Source organism: Bombus terrestris, chromosome 17, assembly GCF_910591885.1.
Source record: "Bombus terrestris chromosome 17, iyBomTerr1.2, whole genome shotgun sequence".
NCBI lineage: Eukaryota > Metazoa > Arthropoda > Insecta > Hymenoptera > Apidae > Bombus > Bombus terrestris.
The window spans coordinates 1,230,762-1,251,599 of record NC_063285.1 but is presented as its reverse complement, the minus strand read 5'-3'; the positions used below and the strand labels follow the sequence as shown (position 1 = coordinate 1,251,599).

Sequence of the window (20,838 nt, the reverse complement as noted above, 5' to 3'; positions counted from 1 at the left end):
GCAACGAAAGTGAATCGACGGCGATTAATCGCATCGGGAGTACGGTTAGGGCACGCGAACCGACCGGGTTAACGATTCCAGGCATCCCACCTGCGCACATCGACACCGAACAACCCGAGGTTGAAGAAAGAGGCTATTTTCCACACGCTCTTTCCACTCTGCGAATTAAGGATGCAATACCTTGTATTCCAATGTTCAACGGAGACGATGATGTAGGTGTGGAAGAATTTATCAAAGAAGTGAGCAGTATGAAAGACCGTTGCATGGAGCAAGATTTATTGCTAAAAGCAATAAAGGTAGAAAAAATAGTAGGAAAAGCAGCTCAAAGTATCCGCAACATCCCCATTGAGTGCTATAGTGATCTGTACAACGCACTGAGGAACAATGTGGCAGCTCAAGTGACTTCGGAAGAATATCGGGAACAATTAAAAGAGTTGAGACAGGGATGAGAAGAATCAGTGCAGAGTTTTAATATTCGGTTCAGAAGAATACTCAACCGTTTACTGTACGCAGTAACCAACGAGTACCCACAACCATTTCTATGCAAGCTAATGATCGAAGAAACTACAAAGAAGATTGTCTGTGTGTACCTTAAGGGACTCAGGTGCGACATAGGCCGAACATTATTAATCATTGAACCCGTGAATCTTGAAGAAGCTGAAAAGAAAGCAGCCGACTTAGAACGCTATTCACGAGAAGAACGGCAAGCCAATTGGTCAAGTAGTCGCTTGCCTTCCGCTAGTAATCGCCTCAACAATCAATCAATGCAGGTAAGACGATCTAATACACTATCTAGATCGCCTAACGCACTAGTAGCTCAGAAACCTACCACATTTGACCGAGTAGAGAATAGGCCACCCGCTGAACGCGCGCAAATGAAGTGTTTCAAATGCGGAAAGCTGGGACACATGGCCAACAAATGCCAAAATTTTCTACAACCGAGCCAGTACGACCGACCACCCGCAAGAATTCAAGCAGTCCAGGAAAGGGACGAAACACGAGAAGTAACATCGAACCAGAGTATAGACGAACCGCGCGAAACATACGAGTCAACATCACCACAGGAAGATTACTCACAATACCTTTGTCAACCCGAACCACAGAGCGAGTATTTCTGGTCGACACAGGAGCAGGGATAAACCTAGTGAAACGTAACAAAACTGTCAACGCGATACAAATAGAGCCTAGACAAAAATTTTCTATGGGACGAGACAAATACGAAACGAACGAATACGTAACGAAACGAATTTTTGGACAAGACCACATCTTTCACATAGTACCGGACAACTTCCCAATCATCGAAGACGGAATCATTGGGCTACCATGTTTAGAGAAGTATAACTATTCAATATCCAATGACAGAATCCGACTAAATGACAAAACCATTTTATTTCAGAAACCAATACAATTAACTCCGGGAGAAAACAGAGTTCAAACAATCTATCTGGAAGGCAAACCGACTAAAGTATGTTTTATCAACACTGGTGAGCAAAACATTGAAATTTCTAATAATATTCAAAATTCTCATGATGTTTCCAACGTATCAAAACTAAAAAGCCTAGTGAGAACAGATCACATTGAAAAGCCAATCCGCGAATCCATAGAAAAGATTATTCTCCACTACGTTGACATCTTTAATTTAGAAACCGACCTTTTGCCCTGTACTAATTTAACCCAGCACACAATTTCATTAACCAAAGATAAAATCATTAACACACGATCGTATAGACCACCGGAATGTCATCGAGACGAAATTTCGCGACAAATAGGAGACATGTTAAAGAAAAATATTACAGAAGAATCAGATTCCCCTTATAACTCTCCGGTATGGGTAGTTCCGAAAAAATTAGACGCCTCAGGAAAACAGAAATGGAGGATAGTCATTGATTTTAGGAAACTAAATGAACTCACGGAACAAGACGCTTATCCTTTACCTGACATAGACGACATTTTGACACAACTAGGAAACGCGAAATTCTTTTCGGCGCTTGATTTATCCTCAGGATTTCATCAAATTCCAATGAACGAGAAATCCAAAAAATATACCGCTTTTTCGACACCGCAAGGCCACTTTCAGTTCGATCGAATGCCATTCGGTCTTAAAAACGCACCCGCTACTTTTCAAAGATTAATGGACAGAGCCTTAACTGGACTTGTAGGAAAATATTGCCTTGTTTATTTGGACGACATAGTGATATTCGGAAAAACGATTCAAGACCATAATGAAAACCTCGCGATAGTATTTCAGAGACTCAGAGAATTAGGACTTAAATTGCAACCGGATAAGTGCGAATTCGTAAAACCGGAACTAGAATACTTAGGCCACGTAGTTTCAGCCGAAGGAGTTAAACCAAACTCCAAGAAATTAGACGCTGTAAAAAACTTTCGATTACCCCGCAATGCCACGGACGTTAAATCATTCTTAGGTTTAGCAGGTTATTACCGCAAATTTATTCGGAATTTTTCTAAAATCGCGAAAAGCCTTACAGACTTAACAAAAAAGGACACACCATTCCATTGGACTGACAAACACCAGACTAGCTTTGATACTTTAAAGGACAAACTCTGTAATTCCCCAATACTAGCTTATCCGGACTTTAACAAAACCTTTACCCTAACCACCGACGCAAGTAACGAAGGACTAGGAGCAATACTGTCACAAGACGGTCATCCTTGCTGTTACATTTCAAGGACACTAAACCCACCCGAACAAAACTATACCACGACAGAAAAGGAACTCTTGGCCATCGTATGGGCCGTGAAAAGACTTAGGCAATACTTGTTAGGACGACGCTTCATTATTCGAACCGACCACCAAGCCCTTAAGTGGCTACACAATTGCAAAGACCCCTCTAGTCGACTGATTCGTTGGAGACTTAGACTCGAAGAATACAACTATGAAATCGAATACACAAAGGGTAAAGATAATACAGCTGCAGACGCCTTATCTAGGGTTCACGCGGTAACTCGCAACGAAATAGTTAATCTCGACCTATTAATTGACCACACTAATTCATTCAACGAATGGAAGAACAACAACGAGAACCCGAAACTCTTAGAAATTAAACCGAATGATCAAACATTTTACCAATTAACTCGAAAAGATTTAGGAGAATACGACGAGACACTTTGGATCAGAAAACTTTACAAAATTCTTAAAAATACAACAAAAATCGGCATAGGAAATAACGATTTCACTGAATTAGAGAAAACACAGATTAAACTCATGCTAATATACTTTAACGACACATACAAGGAAATTACTTATGCGCCCAACCCCATCTTAAAACTAGACGAAAGCGAAATACTACAAACAATAAAGGAAAACCATAACGACACCGTAGGACATTTAGGGATACAGAAAACGTATCAACGGATTAAGGATAAATTCAAAATCCCCGGCCTTTTTGAAAGAGTAGAAAACTTTGTGAAGACATGCGACACATGTCAAAAGGAGAAACTAACACGTATCAGACCCAAAGAATCCCCACAGATCTCAGACACACCACTTCACCCTAACGACAAAATCGCTATGGACATCATAGGACCGATGACGAAAACCAAACGCGGAAATCAATATATACTTTCAATTCACGACGAACTTACGAAATATCTGATCCTTGTTCCCCTTAAAACGCAACGAACTGAATCTATAATTAACGCACTCATTGAGCACTATATTTACATATTTTCGGCACCAAAGACGATTCTGACAGACCAAGGACAAAATTTTGTTAGCGATTTAATGACGAAATTCGAAGAGGCCTTTAAAATTAAACACGTCAAAACAACTTCATTTCACCCACAGAGTAACGGATCCCTCGAAAGAACACATGCCTCGGTTAAAGATTTAATTCGTACTGCGTTACACGACAATGACAAAGAATGGGACGAAGTACTTAATTTCATTTGTTTAGGATACAACACTGCAAAACATGAAGGAACAGGATTCTCCCCCTTCGAATTGACTTTTGGGCGAAAAGCGAACTTACCTTCCGCAATATCCAAATTCCCCACATTTACCTATGACGATATGTACTCACTTTGGCAAAAACAGTTAAATAAATATTGGGAAACAGCTCACAAAACACTTATTCAAAATAAGCAACGCTACAAGCGAGACCAGGAAAGAAAGATTGTTAAAACTCAGACCGTGTTTAGGAAAGGAGACTTTGTTTTAATTCACAATGACCATAAAAGAGATAAGTTGGACATTGAATGGTTAGGACCCTATAGAATCAATGATGTGAAAACTCCTTACTACATTATATCTATCGACAATATTAAGAAAAAGATACATGGTAACCGATTGAAAACGTACTTTTTCCAGGATAATGCTGACCCTAGCACTAGTAACAATACCCTTGGTTAGTTGTCTTAAATTCACAGGATAGGAATTACGATTTATAAACAAATCCAACCAATTCTACTACGATCTTAGAGGACCAAGATCAATCTAAACTGGGGGGTATGTCACGACCGGCATACTTCAAATCCGATGGACCGATGATGGAGATAGAGATGTGGCGGGCTTGGCGACAATGTATATCGCCGAAGTGCCTAATGAGTCATCTGTATCCTAACGGTCCTTCCGCCGAATGTCCTAGAAGCGTGACAACGGTCACGTACGCCTACAGGGTAGTGGGGATATTGAGGGATGACAAACAAAGAAGAAACAGATGCCACCAAAAGTCAAATTGTAAGAGCTTCAGTCTTGGAAAGTCACGGCTGGAGCTCAGAACAAAGTCGCAGTCAGTGTAAATTCAGAATACAAGAAATAAATTCTCTTGTTTTTTTTTTTGTTACCTTAATTTTTTCTTTTCGTTCGAGCCCCCTGTTTTTTATTTTACGTGACAATTGCACCGCTGAAATCATTAGCTTCTCGAACACTATCAAATATTGTGCAGTTACTATATTTAAGATTAACAAAATAACTTTGTACCATTACATGCAGAAAATCAACTCATAGCGATCTCAGTACTTTGTTGCAAATACACTTCCTCGCAAATCCTTCAAAAACCCTCGATAGCGCGATCAGACAAAATATGTGATCTATTGTGTGGAAATAACCATATCAAGATCGGACGAAAAAAAAGGGTGTAAACATATCCTTTGATTTACATTTAAAAATGATTCCATTCTATTACGATCTTAAAAAACCAATAATTCCATTCTATTACGATCTAACCAGGGGGGTATGTCACGACCGGCATCCTTCAAATTCGATGGACTGATGATGGAGATAAAGATGTGGCGGCATTCGGCGGAAATGTATATCGCCGAAGTGCCTAATGAGCCATCGATATCCCAACGGTCCTTCCGCCGATCGTTCTAGAAGAAGGCGTGCGTGACAACGGTCGCGGACACCTAACAAACGCGTGGATAGTGGGGATATTGACGGGTAACAAGGAAAAAAGAAACAGATCCCATCGAAAGTCAAATTGTAAGAGCTTCACTCTTGGAAAGTCACGGCTGGAGCTCAGAACCAAATCGTAATTAGTGTAAACTAAGTGTTCAAAAATAAATTTTCTTTTTATTTTTTTCACATTTTATTTTTCTTTTCATCTGAGATTTCCTTTTTTCATTTTACGTGACAACAGACTGTTTACGAGAGACCGACAAAACATAAGCAAGATCGCGACGAAGCGTAAGTGTCGACAGGCCTGATGAGCCATCGATATTGAGAGGTGACAAAAAGAAACGAAATGGATTGAGAGATGAGTAGTGACCGAGAAGCGTGGTTGAGCAGTCGAAATCGAGAAACGTGAACAAATTGTCGTTCGCTCAAGTCGCGAGTCGAAACTTGTAACAAAGCCGTTAAGCGAGAATAAATATACCGTTAAACAAAACGCCGAGTATTTCTTTGGCACTCTACACGTACTACCAACACCTCAAATATATACAAAATAAAAAAAGAAAACGAATAGTAATCATTAAATAGTAAAGAATTATATGCATCCCTAAAGCAAATACATTGATATAAATCATATTTTGTTTCACTATTAAAAAGTTTTGATTATTGTAAGAAGAGACCAATAAAGAATGTACAAACTTAAAATTTTATAGAAAAAATTGTATTTAAAAAGATTTAATATACCGAATATGTTGGAAATATAATTGTGAATTACCATATATACCTTCAACTAATTTCGTTTTCAAATATTCTACTAAATATGTCTTGCATAGTCTTCTATCCCAATCATCTGTTATGTGGCCTCCATACATTATTTCTCCAAATAAGTAACGAAGATCCTCCCAAGGTACTTTGATACTATTTTCCAGCTAATTAAATAATACAGATACGCTGATTGCTAGATCATCGAAGTTGAATGGATAGGACACTAAAGAAAATGGTTTTTTGAACATACATATATGTGTAAATTTAGTATATAACTTATAAGCTTATTATAATTATATAAATTTGTTTAAACATATTTTGAATGAGAATAAATCACATTGTACTAATCAGAAAATTATTCTACGGAAAGTGTTGTTTGAAAAAATTGCCGAAAATCATTGCTAATATCATATTTATATAGTATCGAAAAGAGGGAGATGTACGTTCTGTTATGCTGCGAGGTTTTAGCATAGGTCGTGTTTCTGGCCGTCGCTCGCGGTCATACAATGTCGCAGGCGGATCGCCTTGTCTTCCGGACGAGGGACATACAGTGTATCGACGAGCGCATCCAAGCAGCGACTTCCAGAAACGTCGATTTCGGCTGCCTGTTTCAAAAGAATGCGGCATATGTGATCATAGGCGCAAACGCTGGCGTGATCCGAGCGTAGTGGGGGTCGTCTCCCGGAGAAGACCAAGAAATGATCTAAGAAGGATAGTCCTTATTGAAGATTTTAAGAGCACACGTCGAGAGGTCGGATGTATAAAGCCGCTAAGCCGAACGAACACGTTGACATTGTTTATCACTGAATAATCTGTCACTCTTTATTATTATATTCATCGTTATTAAATACACAAACTATACCAACTTGTTAACAAATAAAGCGTCTTTACTTGTCCTACCTCTAGACCCATTAAGTTACTACATCTAATTATATTAATAATTACTTATCTCTGAACGTTATACATAAATTTTATATATACATATATTATAGTATACATATATATGTATACAATACACATACATTATACATACATAAATTATATATATGTCGGGTTAACGTTCGGTTCATGGGCGTGTAACGAATCTTCATTCGGACTGGCCATCGTTGTTGTACAGTAGAGATTATATTTACTGGTATGAATATTGATTTTTACAAAGTTTGACAAATAACCGTGCTGATTAAACACTCGAGATGTTAGTGACAATGTTCTTAGATTCAATAACGAATCCACGGTCAACGGGGTAACTCAAAGTAACGTTTTCTGTAACGCTCGGTATAATAATGCACGTAAAGACGACGTGTTCAACTCTCAAAGACGATCGCAAGAATAATAGATCGATGGGAATTTTCCTCTCCTTACGATAGCGTTTGTTCGTTGCATATTGCCCGGGGATATCAACAAAATTCCAGCCGCGGTTGCTAGGACATTATTTACAATTTAACCAAATGTCCTAACAAGCCAAGGGTCCAGTGCAGCAACAAAAACTCTGATCGAATGTCCAATAGCAAAAAAACGAAAAACAACAATCAGTAACATTATGATTAGTATTCAAAGTGCTAGTTGCATTCTGTGAATTACCAGTCAAACCGTAATGACATGACAGATCATTTTCGATTTCGTATATGGATGAATCTCAGTTTGTTGGGTCATATTACCATACTGGGTGTGTGTGAAGACACTGAATGTCAGTGCATTGTCGCAGTAGACGTGTGTGTGGAGATACTGAATGCTAGTACACTGTCGTACTAGGCTTGTGTGCTAGTACATCATCGCACTAGGCTTGTGTGTGGAAATACTGAATGATAGTATTGTGTTCATAGTGCTAATGATCCCCTGGGATCGGTGTATTCATATTGTCATTGTCACTGCCATCGTCATCACTACAGACATCTAACTCAGCAGGAATGCAACTATCTGACATTTTTCTCAACCTATCATGACTGTATTTGTATGTTCGTTTACCATCCAATGTTTTTAAAACATATCTATCTCCTTCCAAAATCTCTGCTATTACAAATGGACCCCTGAATTTTGGATTTAATTTGGTTTGGTTTCTCTCCTCATTTTTGCGTAAAACAAAATCACCAAGATTAAACTTAACCACTTTAGCTTTCGTTTTGTCGAATCTTTTTTTATCGTATTGGGCGTTAATCTCTATGTTCTGTACGGCCTGCTGTCTTACATCGGAGATATTTATTTCTCTTTCTTCAACATTGTCAGACAGTGATAAATCGTAGAGTATTGCTGTTCTATCAATTAGCAATTCCAACGAACTCGATCCAGTCACACGATTGATGGTGCAATTCAAAGCCAATTGTATTTCGCCAATCGTGTCTTGCCATGACTACCCGGGCGATTCTACCGTTGTAAACATATTTTTCAACGTACCCATAATGCGTTCTACCTGCCCATTGGCTCTACTAGCACCGGTTGCTATTAAGTGGAGCTTAATTTGTTGATTTTGACAGAAATCTTAGAATTCTTTACCGGTAAAACATCTTCCTTGATGCGCTATTATCCGGCTAGGACTCCCGAATAAAAATATAGCGCTTAAGCTTAATATAGACTTAAGCGCCTTAATTGTATTAAGGGAATCTATTTTAAGCAGGTAAAATCTATCTATGATGCAGGTATACAAATTTAGTGAAAGCATCGACCAAAACAATGATATATTCCTTCGAGTCACTTTTAGCGCTTAGCTTGCCCGTTATGCCCATGTGAACTGTACGCCAAGGTACGCTGGTCTTAGGTATAGGATGTAATTCAGCTTGTATTTTACCTGAACTAGCTTTCGAAACTTGACAAGCATGACAGTTCTCTACGAATTTACGAACATATTTCGCCATTCCTTCGAACCAGTAATACTCGTACAGCTTCTCAAGCGTTTTATCCCAACCTAAGTACATAATTGACTGGTGCACATGATTAATAACAGACCATCTAAAATCTCTTGGGACAATAGGCAAACAGAGAGTTGTGCTTTTTCTTTGTATTCTACGATAAAGGGTATCAGATCGTAATTCGTATGTATTTGCGATATCTTTCGCGAGATCATCATTTTGCAATTTAATAACGATTTCCGAAATTTGAGGATCACCACGTTGTTCCGCTAATAGCCAATCTTCCGAGATTTCAGCCAGATTAATTTCTTTCTCTTTAATTTTGTTAATTTTGGTATAATCAATATCCATGGGATTCCGCGAAAAGAAATCTACGTGAGCCATTCGTTTACCTTCTCGATATATAATGTTAAAACTAAACGTTTGTAGGTAAGCCCACCACCTGTGATCCCTGTCATTTAGACTCACCTTATTACCGGATGCCTTCAAAGAATTACAATTAGTAACGACAAGGAATTCTTGTCCATGCAAATAGTGACGAAAATGTTTAACAGCGTTTACAACTGCTAACGTCTCTAATTCCTACGAATGGTACCTGGATTCCGCAGGACTAGTTCTTTTACTATAGTACTCTACTACTCTGTTTTCTATCTTTTACTTTCTGCATTAAAACAGCCCCATATCCATCCGAACTAGCGTCAGTATGTAATTCTATAGGATAATTAGGGCCAAATATCATTAATACCGGCGCATCGGCCAGGATAGAAATTACTTTTTGCCTTATCTTTTCGTGTTTAACCGTCCAATTTATGGTTTTGCTACCTGAAGTGGGCGCATACAGGGGTTTCATTGTCTGTGAAAATTTACGAATGAATTTTCTGAAATAAGAGGCTAAGACTATGAACTGCCTAAGTTGTGTGACGGTCGTTGGTGCGGGTAAAGAACTCAAGGCTTGTATTTTACCCGGGTTGGGACGAACTTCTACGTTATGAATTACATATCCTAAATAGAGTATCGACGTCTTTAGAAAAGACCATTTAACGAAGTTAAAAGAAAATCCGGCGTTTACGAGGGCATTTAATACGATGTCCAATCTTTCTAAAACTTGATCTATCGAGCCGGCAATAATTAGGACGTCATCCATATAAACAACAACGTATGAATAAGCGATGTCGCCTAAGGCATTGAGAATGGCCCTCTGAAAAACGGACGATGCATTTTTTTCAGTCCAAACGGCATCGTTATGTATTCATATTGTCCGTCGGGGGTAACGAACGCTGTATACTCCGTCGAATCAGGATGAATGGGAATTTGATGAAACCCATTGGCCATGTCCAAGCTAATAAAGTACCTCGCCTTTTGCAATCTCGCGATTTGATCCGCAATAAGGGGTAGGGAATACCGATCCGCGATCGTATTTTTATTTAGCTCCCGGAAAGCCACACAGAGTTTATCTGAACCGTCTTTCTTTTTCACGAGTAACATAGAGCTCGCGAATGGTGAATTACTAGGTCTTATAATTTTTGCTTCGATTAATTTGTTTATTCTCTCACGTACGATTCTTCGTTCTCCCTCGCTAAGTCTATAAGGACTTCTCTGTACAATGACGTTAGGATCAATTAACCGTATTTCTAACTGACCTGTATTTACACGAGCACGTGGGAAACCCGTAATGAGTGAATCTTTGAATTTTTCGAGAACAGAAATTAATCGGCTTTTATCATTACCAATTACATCAGTGTCGACCTCATTAATATTGATCTCGTTTTCAGCGAATTTGTTACATGCATTAATTGTTTTTGTTTTACAAACAACGATGTTGTTCTGTGTGATATTTACGTAAAAACCTTGACTTAAAATTTCACGACCAATCATTATATCATACTTTAAATAACTATCTGCAAGGACATGAAAAATTATCTCCAATGTAAAACCACTAATACGTAGAATGGACAAAATTTGTGATGTACATTTAATAGAAGTATCTCCTATTCATCGCATTATTACTATGTCAGTCATTCTTTTGCCGGAAAATTTCAAGGCTACGAATTCTTTAGTCAGCGAACACTCGGCTCCAGAATCGAAGTAAAATGGAAACGACTCACCCAGATGACTTAATTTACCAATTGAAGCTTTCGCTACGCAAAAGTCGACTCGACGCTCGTTATTGGAATTATAGTTTACTTTCGGTGTGCTACTCTTGTCTTTTTTTCCTTCCGCAATAACGAGCAATTAGGCTCGATATGACCCTCCTCATGGCACTTGAAACAAGACACCTTTGACAATGCGGCTGGTCGATTTCCTTCTGGGTTTCGTATGTTCTTCTGCTGCTCAAATTTTATTCTTTTACGGCACTCCACTATTTTATGTCCGTGGTTTCCACACCAGAGGCACTTAATACGGTTGTCAGAAGGCTTATGTCGTTTAGCTACAGGACCCACTGATGAATTGTCTGACGAAGGCGCCGGCCTCTTCTTCGCGTAAGAGAAAGCTCGCATTTCATTTAAAAATTGATCCTCGATCTTGATATCATTCGTAGGTGCTATTCGTTCAATACGCTGATCTTGTGAAGCCAATTGAAAAAGGACGGAGGCGTTGATTACCTCAGCCAAAGTTAAATTTTTCCACCTCGCCTTCAGGAAGGAACGGAGACGAATGCCGAAAGCTCCCGTGGTTTCGTGCTTCAGTGGTTTTTCATTGGACATCTTCATTAGCGCTGAGGTTGCTGTCTCTTTGCCACCAAAACGCGCGATAAAAAGTTCTTTAAATTTTGACCAGGTAATATCTCCACCAACCAGTACTTGCGTAAGCTATTGCGCTCCAGAACCTTCTAAAGCACAACTCAAAGCAGAAAGTAACGCACTGCCTTGTAAAGGAGCTTCCTTCATGATCAGATTAACAACTGCGCACCATGTAGCTGAATCGGAGCCCGCGATTTCAGGGTTAAAACGCGGTAGTGATAAATTTTTAGGTTCCGCACTCGGTTTTTGCACTAGCGTGTGAATTATCTCGCGCATGATAGTCATATGCTCTTGCATTGTTATAACTGGCATTGATCCCACTTCTGATGTCGGGTTAACGTTCGGTTCAGGGGCGTGTAACGAATCTTCATTCGGACTGGCCATCGTTGTTGTACAGTAGAGATTATATTTACTGGTATGAATATTGATTTTTACAAAGTTTGACAAATAACCGTGCTGATTAAACACTCGAGATGTTAGTGACAATGTTCTTAGGTTCAATAACGAATCCACGGTCAACGGGGTAACTCAAAGTAACGTTTTCTGTAACGCTCGGTATAATAATGCACGTAAAGACGACGTGTTCAACTCTCCAAGATGATCGCAAGAATAATAGACTGATGGGAATTTTCCTCTCCTTACGATAGCGTTTGTTCGTTGCGTATTGCCCGGGGATATCAACAAAATTCCAGCTGCCGTTGCTAGGCAGACCCGCGTAGAGCTGACATTGCTCCTGCCCGGGGTTTGATTGTTAATACAACATGTGTCCCACAATATTGGCACTTCTCTGTTAGGTAAAAACGTTTATCCTGTGATCGCGGCCACGTTCGGCGACCAGCCGTGTCACCTCGAGCCCAAGCCCACCGTCACAAATCTCGGGCAAACATAATAGGATTGAATCATAACAACTATTTCTAAATCTTACGATATAAGTAGAGCTATACAAAATAGTTTAGACTAAAATATTGGGGATCTTCCCAAAAATTCCAATAGAAAGGCTCCGATGTCCCCTCATATACGACATATATATATGTAAATGTGATATTTTAACAACGATTATCAACATAGTAACGGAGAAATTTGTTTAATTGCTATTTCTGCTTAGTTACGTTCTAAATTATTTAATAATTTATTATTAAAACATATATTGACTAAAAAAAAAACAATTATCAAAGAATATAATTTACGAACTTTGCTAATATTATCACTATTAAAATGGAATGCTTTATCTTATTAGTAGCTTTGCCTAATTTAATTGCAGGTTACAAGGAAGACAGTTATAGTACGTTTTAAATTATACCACCGTTGAAAGATATATTCGAAATATGTCTTATGATTAATAAAAGATCTGTTAAAGAGTATTAATTTCAAGTTATTCACACAAGATATCGTAAACATTGTTTTTTGCATTCTCTCAATGTTTCAACATTTACAAATCTTCGATCCATAATTTCTAATATAACGTTATGATCCATTAAGATTTAAAGTCACTTACCCTATTTCATTCTTGCGCTCCAAATTTTCTACGTTCTGCAAGTACAGCGTGATAATAACAAAGTGCGAATACTATTGCTTTGAATTCGGTTTCCTTGCCGCAGGACTCCAAAGTTTGCTGGCTAAAGTTATGGATGTTTATGCTTTATGGATGTTTGCTTGAATTTCAGATGGTGGTTCGTTTGTGATCTTTATGGCTGATTTCAGTATACCCTGTGTACAATTTAACGAACCCTACATTTAGTAATTAGTGTTCCTTATCGATATTATCTACTTATTGGCTAAAGTATCATTTATATAGTAAATTAGGAACTATACTAGGTATCTCAGAATTTTCTTAGATTTTTTTAAAGCAAAAAACAGTAAGAAATTAGGCCAGTTACTGAAAAACCTGTAATGCCGACCGCGGTAGTGGAAAACCATATTACCGACGGAAGGTTAAAGAATAGAATTAGCACATGTTAGCTTAATTTAGAATGCATATTTTCTTTTGCTTTTTTAAATTATATAATTATTTATTACCTGAGGTGTTATTGATTCATGACGATCAGGACTGGGTTCCGCTCTGATGAACAATCGATAATCATCATGTGGATTCTTCGAGCATTGTTCCATCTTTTTTTCTAATGCAGGCAACCATTTCCTCACCAAATGGACATTTTGCAAACTTACCCAGTGGCCTTCGTTCTCTGAAAGTTCTATGGTTTCTTCAGCAATGGGTTCTTGACCTTGATCCAGTGACACATTATGGAAATTTCTTCCTCCAAAAGTGAAACTCAATTGCATTCTCAGTTTTTCAACGTCCTGAAATTTTATCGTTGTCGTTATTCTAAATACATATTCGATATGATTACGTTGATTTTCGTAACATGTTCTTGTATAATTTATTAGGTATCGATAATTCTTAATTTTAATTATCTTCGATTCAGGTTATAAACTGGTAAACAAAAGATATGTCACCGAAAGCAACGGAGTATAGGAAATGAGAAGAGTAAGAAGGTATTACAATTATATTGCATTAAAAAAAAATTATTAAATGTTGCGCAGTTTGGTTAGAGGTTATTGGTTGTTCAGGGTATTTAAGAATTATATCTCATGACTTTTGTAGATGATCCTATATCTTCAGATCAGTGGAGATTTATTAAAAAAAGATACCGTACAACAGAATTTCAAAGCCAAATTTTTTTATTGCATCGCGTAATGGATATCTAATTGGATCACGTAATATCTGCAAGGAACCATGGGTCGCAAAGGAACCGTTCTTTTGAAAAGTGATCTTAAAATTCCATTAGCTCTTATATTGAAATTACATTAGAAAATGTTTACATTTCCCAATTAGATAAAAACTAAGTAATGCCATATTAATGAACAAACAGAAAGCTATTGCTTTGAATGTATGATAATCTACGCTAAATAGGATGAAGCATCTAACTTCATCATTCCAAACTATTAGAAAGTTACTTACTTTATAGCAAAATCTTTCGAATAAAAATTGAATAGCGTTGAAGAGAATATGATTTGATAGGTGGAACTGCAGAAACATTAACTATTCATCGATTTCGATGTTTTTGAATATGTTGTAGAAATCGATATTTTAAATAATCTTTTCCTATACAAGAAGTGACAGAAGAAAAACTATCAATATCATTACAGTGAATTCTGCATCTGCAGTTGTGCAACCGTGACAGCGTATGCTTTAGTTTGGTTGCCGATTGTCGGTCACTTATCTTCTCTTTGAAAACGACGATCGGGCGAGTTTAAAGGCTTCGTGCACAATGTACACATGCGAGGCTACAAGAGTCTGTTATAACTCGTAACTCATAGCTCAATTAAAAGTGAATATCTTCAATGTATTGAATTCAAATGTTAAATAATTAAATAATTGTTAATAAACAGAAAATAAGTGACCGGCGACTGGCAACCAGACCGATGCATACTGTGTCACGATGAACATCTATAGGCAGAAATACACTATAATTGAGCCGGTAGTTTCTTGCCAATATATTGAAAACTAAACAAATTCACTCTTTATGTACAGTATAGTATATAGGTAAAAGTTGTTCAAAATATTTCTACATTATATCCAAAAATCATAGAAATCCGAGGGTCGATAACGTTTCTACAGTTTCACCCTATATAGCGTTATATATTGCATACAATATTATACATTATATATATTATTATTATAAGTTAATAGTGCTATACATTAAATAAATAAATGAATAAATAAATAAATAAATAAATAATTCTCAGTAAGGCCTCCTGATATTCTAACAGCAAAATGACGTTTAATCGCGCGCTATTCGACTATTTCGCACGTGTGCATAGCACGTATATATATGTATGTTTTCATATACTTTGTAGTCGCAGAGTCGTATTTTAACTTCGCGGTTGCACGCGTCTCGTTGCGAATGGGAAGAAGAATAAAGAGTATAATTCGTTTAAAGAATCTTGTTACGGAGTGGGGAAAGTAGTGATGCCTTTTAGTAAGCAGATTGTAAGGGACTGCACGATACTTAGCCCAGAACCTTGGAGGCGCGAAGAACTTAACAAAAAAGAACACAAAAGATTTTTACGAATCTTCAGTCAAATTTTGTTTTCCTTTCCTGCGATAAATATTTCATTGATTAAAGCTGAGAAACTTTTAAACAGCTCATCCAGACGAATCTTGATAAGCTTTTGGAAACTATCCCAGTAGACTACAAACAAACTACTGGATTTTTGTCTCGATTGATAACACAACACTATATAGTTGCTAATAACTAATAAGCCGATGTGACGTTATGTAAATAAAAAAAATTAACAGATCTGCTATGCGTAAAGAATGTTTGTAGTTATTGAATAAATTTCTTACCTTCAACGGATCAACGCCTGGAGAGAGAATGAAAAATATAGGCGTGATTGAACTAGTTTCTTCAAAGGATTTATGAAAAGGTGGAGATCTGGATTCAACAAATTTTGAACCAAACTTTTCTTCTACGAAGTACCTAAATAAATTCATGAGATACAATATTTTAAACAATTTAAGGAAAAAGGAAATATTTTAACTTAAAATGATACCAGGTAGTATACAAGGTGTTCCCGATATTCTTAATGCTCTTTTTTTATAGATAACAGATTTGTGAGATTGACAGAAAAGGAAAATAATTAATTATTTCTTATACATGCTACGATAGGGTGAATAAATTTTTGAAATGTTATTGTTTCTATGAAAATATTAAGGTTATGTATATTTTTTAAACTTATCAATAACGTAATACTAAAAGTCTTTCTTTCTCCCATAGAAGTAAGACAATTTGTATTGAACGAATTAAATGAATACTCTTAGTTTGAATACTCTTTGAATAAGACATTTTTTTGCTTCTTACACGTTAAAATACTTTCATCTTTCATTCTTTCATAAAAAGTATCATCTTTTTACACAAGTTTTATACATACATACTACAATGAAATTTCATTAATATGTAAAAAAATGCAAATATACTGTTCAAGACTACTGAATAGGTAAGGATTTATGACACTGCTGAGCGAGACCTAAGAGTCTAGACCCGAAAACTCTTCAATGACCAATAGTGTCATAAACTACTCGGTAAAAAGAAGCAAACTGTTATTCTTCAGCGTCATCTTGAACGATCAACAGCGTGGCAGATGCGATTCATGGTTCGCTTTGTCAAATGCTTTCTCAATGGCAATGCTCCCATGAATGGCATGGCTGTACAGTATTGTTTCTTTTCTATTGTTAGTAAAATTTGCTCCATCGTAGAGTGTTTGTTTCTGAATCCAAATTGGTGATCTGATATTAATTTCTTTTTCCTCTATTGTTGGTTTTAGCCGATCGTATATTATTGTGTCTAGTATTTTGGACAACACAGGAAGTAATAATATTGGTCTGTAGGATGCAGTTTGGTGTGGGTCTTTGCCTGGCTTAGGTAACATTATGATCTCTACTAGCTTTCATAGATTAGCAAAGTATTGGATTCTTAAAATTGCATTGAATATTATTGCGATTAAACGTATTGCTTTAAGGTTTTTCAGGAGTTTACCATTGATTAGGTCGACTCCTGGTGCTTTATTGTTTTTTGTATTCTCGATTATGATTCAAATTTCTTGTGCTGTTGTATTAGGTATGGTGTAGTGCTTGTTAGTTGGAGTACTATTATTTTGCGCGTCTTCGTCTGAATGACATTTGGTTTTACTGTTGTTAGTATTATATGGAGCAAATGTGTTACAACAGTGGTTGGAGAATTGTGAAGCTTACTCTTCGATGCTTCTAGCCCATCTGTTGTCTGCTTTTCTGATTGCTGGGATTAGTTTTATTGGTTCCTTTATTTTGTTCGTCGCTTTTCATAGAAAGTAGATGGTATTCTCGTGCGCAGGGAGTGTTTCTATGAATGTAGAGGATTCGTTATTAAATTTTTTGTTTACATGTCTTTTGTTTTCACGTGTTTTACGTTTTTGAAAAAATGGACGCTGAAGTTTCGTCGAGTACGCATACACGTGAAAGGACAATCGATTGAATGGGCTAGCACTTGGGTACCCTATTCGGTGGTACGAGCCAAATGGTGGTTCCCTGTGTACTCAAAGTCGAAAATATAGAAAAACAATTTTCGATATCAATCCGTTATAATAAAATTTTTGCACATCAAGAAACATGACTTCTTTTAGTTTTAAAACATGTGCCAATTTATTTGTACGTCTATGAGAGAACGATATAATGTGAGTTAATAGTCGTGTAATACCAAAACATTTATTTTTTTCGACGCTTAGATTGTAGATTATTAAAAATATATTTTCTTTTCATTTATTTCTTTATATTTTCAATTTGTCCATCTGGACATTTGGAAGAATTTTTGAGCGGTATTATTTCCATGTGGGTGACCACCAGCGGGGTACCATCCTCGCGTCTGATAGGTTATAACCTTTGTGAGGTCTGCAGGGTGTTTCCTTTCCATATCTAAAGCGTTGATCGTTCCCGCTGCTAGCCGGTTTAGGTGTGCTGCTATTCTTGATTTGTATTTTTCTGAGTATCTGCTAATTTCTTCCTTGACCGTTGGGATTCCCAGATCCCTGCATAGTACTCATTTCTAACATACCATGGGGCGTTTACTATTGTTCTGAAGATTTTAGCCTGTATTACCTCTATTTTGTTTATATGGCTCATTGCTGCCGTCCCCCATAATGGTATTCCGTACGTCCTAATTGGTTTTATGATCGTTTTATATATTTTTAATTTATTTTCTATGTTTAATTTGGATTTTCGGCTTGTTAGCCAATGCATTTGTCTCCTTGTTTTCTACTATTGATGTATTTTTTCTACCATTGATTTGATATGTAGTTTCCATGTGAGATGTGTATCTAGGTGGAGTCCTAGGTATTTGACATGCTTTGTGTTATATGCGTGCCGTTCAATAGGATGTTTGGTGGTATCTTTTTTCGTAGCGTGAATGTAATATGGTTGCATTTATTGGGGTTTGCTTTTATTTGTTTTTCGTGTAGCCAATTTTCTATTTTTATGATATGTTCTTGTAGTATTTTCACTGCCGTTTCTGGGTTACTATGCCTGACTAGTATAGCTGTGTCGTCCGCGAATGTCAATACTGTGCTGTTGGTAGTTGTTGGTATGTTCGCCGTGTATAATGTGTATAGTATTGGGCCTAGGACGCTTCCTTGTGGTACCCCGGCCTTGATGTCTTTAACTTGAGAATATGTGTCCTTGATTTTTATTACGAAGGTTCTGCTGCTTAGGTAGGATTTTATTAATTGGTGTATTTGCTCCGGGAATTGTTTCCTAATTGTTTGTAGTAGACTTTCATGGTTAATTTTATCGAATGCTTTCTCTATGTTTATAAAGAGGACTGTGCAGTATTCCTTGTTTTCTAGTGCTACTATTATTTCGTTTATAAGCCTGTGCATTTGCTCTATCGTGGAGTGTTTGTTTCGGAAACCAAATTGGTGATCCGGTATTAGTTTTTTTGTCTCTATTATTGTTTTTATCCGGCAATATATTATTTTTTCCAGTATTTTGGAAAATACTGGAATCAGTGATATTGGTCTGTAACATGCAGTTTGGTATGGGTCTTTGCCTGGTTTAGGTAACATTTTGGTTACCTGGTTTCCATGGCTTTCCATGGTTAGGGAAAGCATTGGATTCTTAGTATTGCATTGAAATATTATTGTCATCAATCTTATCGCTTTTGGCGGAAGGTTTTTCTAGCTTTTGCCATTGTTAGGTCGACTCCTGGTGCTTTGTTTTTTTTTTTTTTTTTTTTTATGGATTATGTTTCTAATTTCTTGTGCTGTTGTTTTAGGTATGATGTATTCCTTGTCAGTTGAGGTACTAGTGGTTTGCGCATTCTCATCCGTATGGCATTTGAGGTTGCTGTTATTGATATTGTGTGGTGTAAATGTGCTGCAAAGGTGGTTGGAGAATTCTTCAGCTTGTTTTTCGTTGCTTCTTGCCCATGTGCTATATGCTTTTCTAGTTGCTGGGACTGGCTTTCCATAGAGAGTAGTTGGAATTCTTGTGTGCAGAGAGTGTCTCTATAAACTTTGCGAATTCGTTATTGTTGTGCTCTTTTATTTTTTATTCCTTTGCAAGTTTGTTTAGGTGTTTTTTTGTTTTCTCGAGTTCTATGTTTTGGCATTTTGCGTCCGTCTTTCTTTTTTCTCTCATTTTTTCGAGTATTTCTTGCGGAATTGTTTTTGTTTGTCTGCTGGTTGATTCGGGTGTAGTGGTTGTCCTTGCTGCTTCTTGAATAGTTGCTGTCAATGATGCTACTGCCTGTTCTATCTGTTCAGGAGTTTTTAACGGGATGTTGCAGTTTATTTTGCTTTCTATTATTTCTATGAAAGTTTGCCATTTGGTGGTTTTATTGCATAGTGTTTCTGGTTTGCTATAGAGTATTGGTTTGTTTCTGTATTCAATTATTATGGGTCTATGATCGGAGCTGAGCTCGAGGTTGGGTGTTATTTTTAGTTTATTTGTGTTTAGTTCCCTTGTAACTGCAAAGTCCAGAAGATCTGGTTTTTTGTTCAGGTCAGTCGGCCAATATGTTGGTGTTCCTGTGGATAATATATTGAGGTTATTATTTCTAATGTATTTTTCCAGGGTTCTACCTCGAGGTGTAGGTCTTGATCCCCATAACGTGTGTTTTAAGTTGTAGTCTCCCGCTGCGATGTACTTGTTCGCTAAGTGTTGGAAGTACTCCTCTCACATTTGTGATGTTATTTTGTGTCGCGGAAATACATATACTGCTGGCAACTGGAAGTAGTTGCTGCTAGTTTGAACTGTAACGGTGGTTGCTCGTATATATTCCTTATTATCTTAGCTGTGTAAATGGTGTTTGATATCGTTTCTTATTATTACTGCCGTCCCTCCGTGTGCTTTTCCTGAGGGATGTTTAGTATCATGTATGGTGTAGTATGATATTTTTATGTAACTTTTTGGAGTGAAGTGTATGTTTGAAACAAGTAATATGTCGATATTGTTGTTATACAGGAATGTTTAAGTTTCTAGGGCCCGTTGTTGTAGGCCGTTTGAGTTCCAGGCTGCTATTTTCAACGTGTCCGTTTTTATTTTTTGCTCAGCATGTTTATAAACAGTTGTAGCATGACTGTGATTTGTTGCGTTTGCTGTCTGAGA

At 37.1% G+C, this 20,838-nt stretch overlaps 1 protein-coding gene across 6 annotated transcripts in view; it reads right to left on the bottom strand.

Moving 5' to 3' along the window:
- Positions 1–20,838, bottom strand: part of LOC125386755 (GDP-D-glucose phosphorylase 1-like) — a 198,386-nt gene that overhangs the window by 83,537 nt on the left and 94,011 nt on the right. For 4 of the 6 annotated variants that reach the window (XM_048413883.1, XM_048413879.1, XM_048413881.1 and 1 more), the window contains exons 5-6: positions 13,719–14,000; positions 13,198–13,409 (exon numbers count right to left, since the gene is read on the bottom strand). In XM_048413883.1, coding sequence (XP_048269840.1) covers positions 13,335–13,409; positions 13,719–14,000 — 357 coding nt within the window. In that variant the 3' untranslated portion in view covers positions 13,198–13,334. Of the gene's footprint in view, positions 1–6,806; positions 6,822–13,197; positions 13,410–13,718; positions 14,001–20,838 lie in introns of those variants that run through there. The other 2 variants (XM_048413878.1, XM_048413884.1) reach the window with 2 other exon arrangements.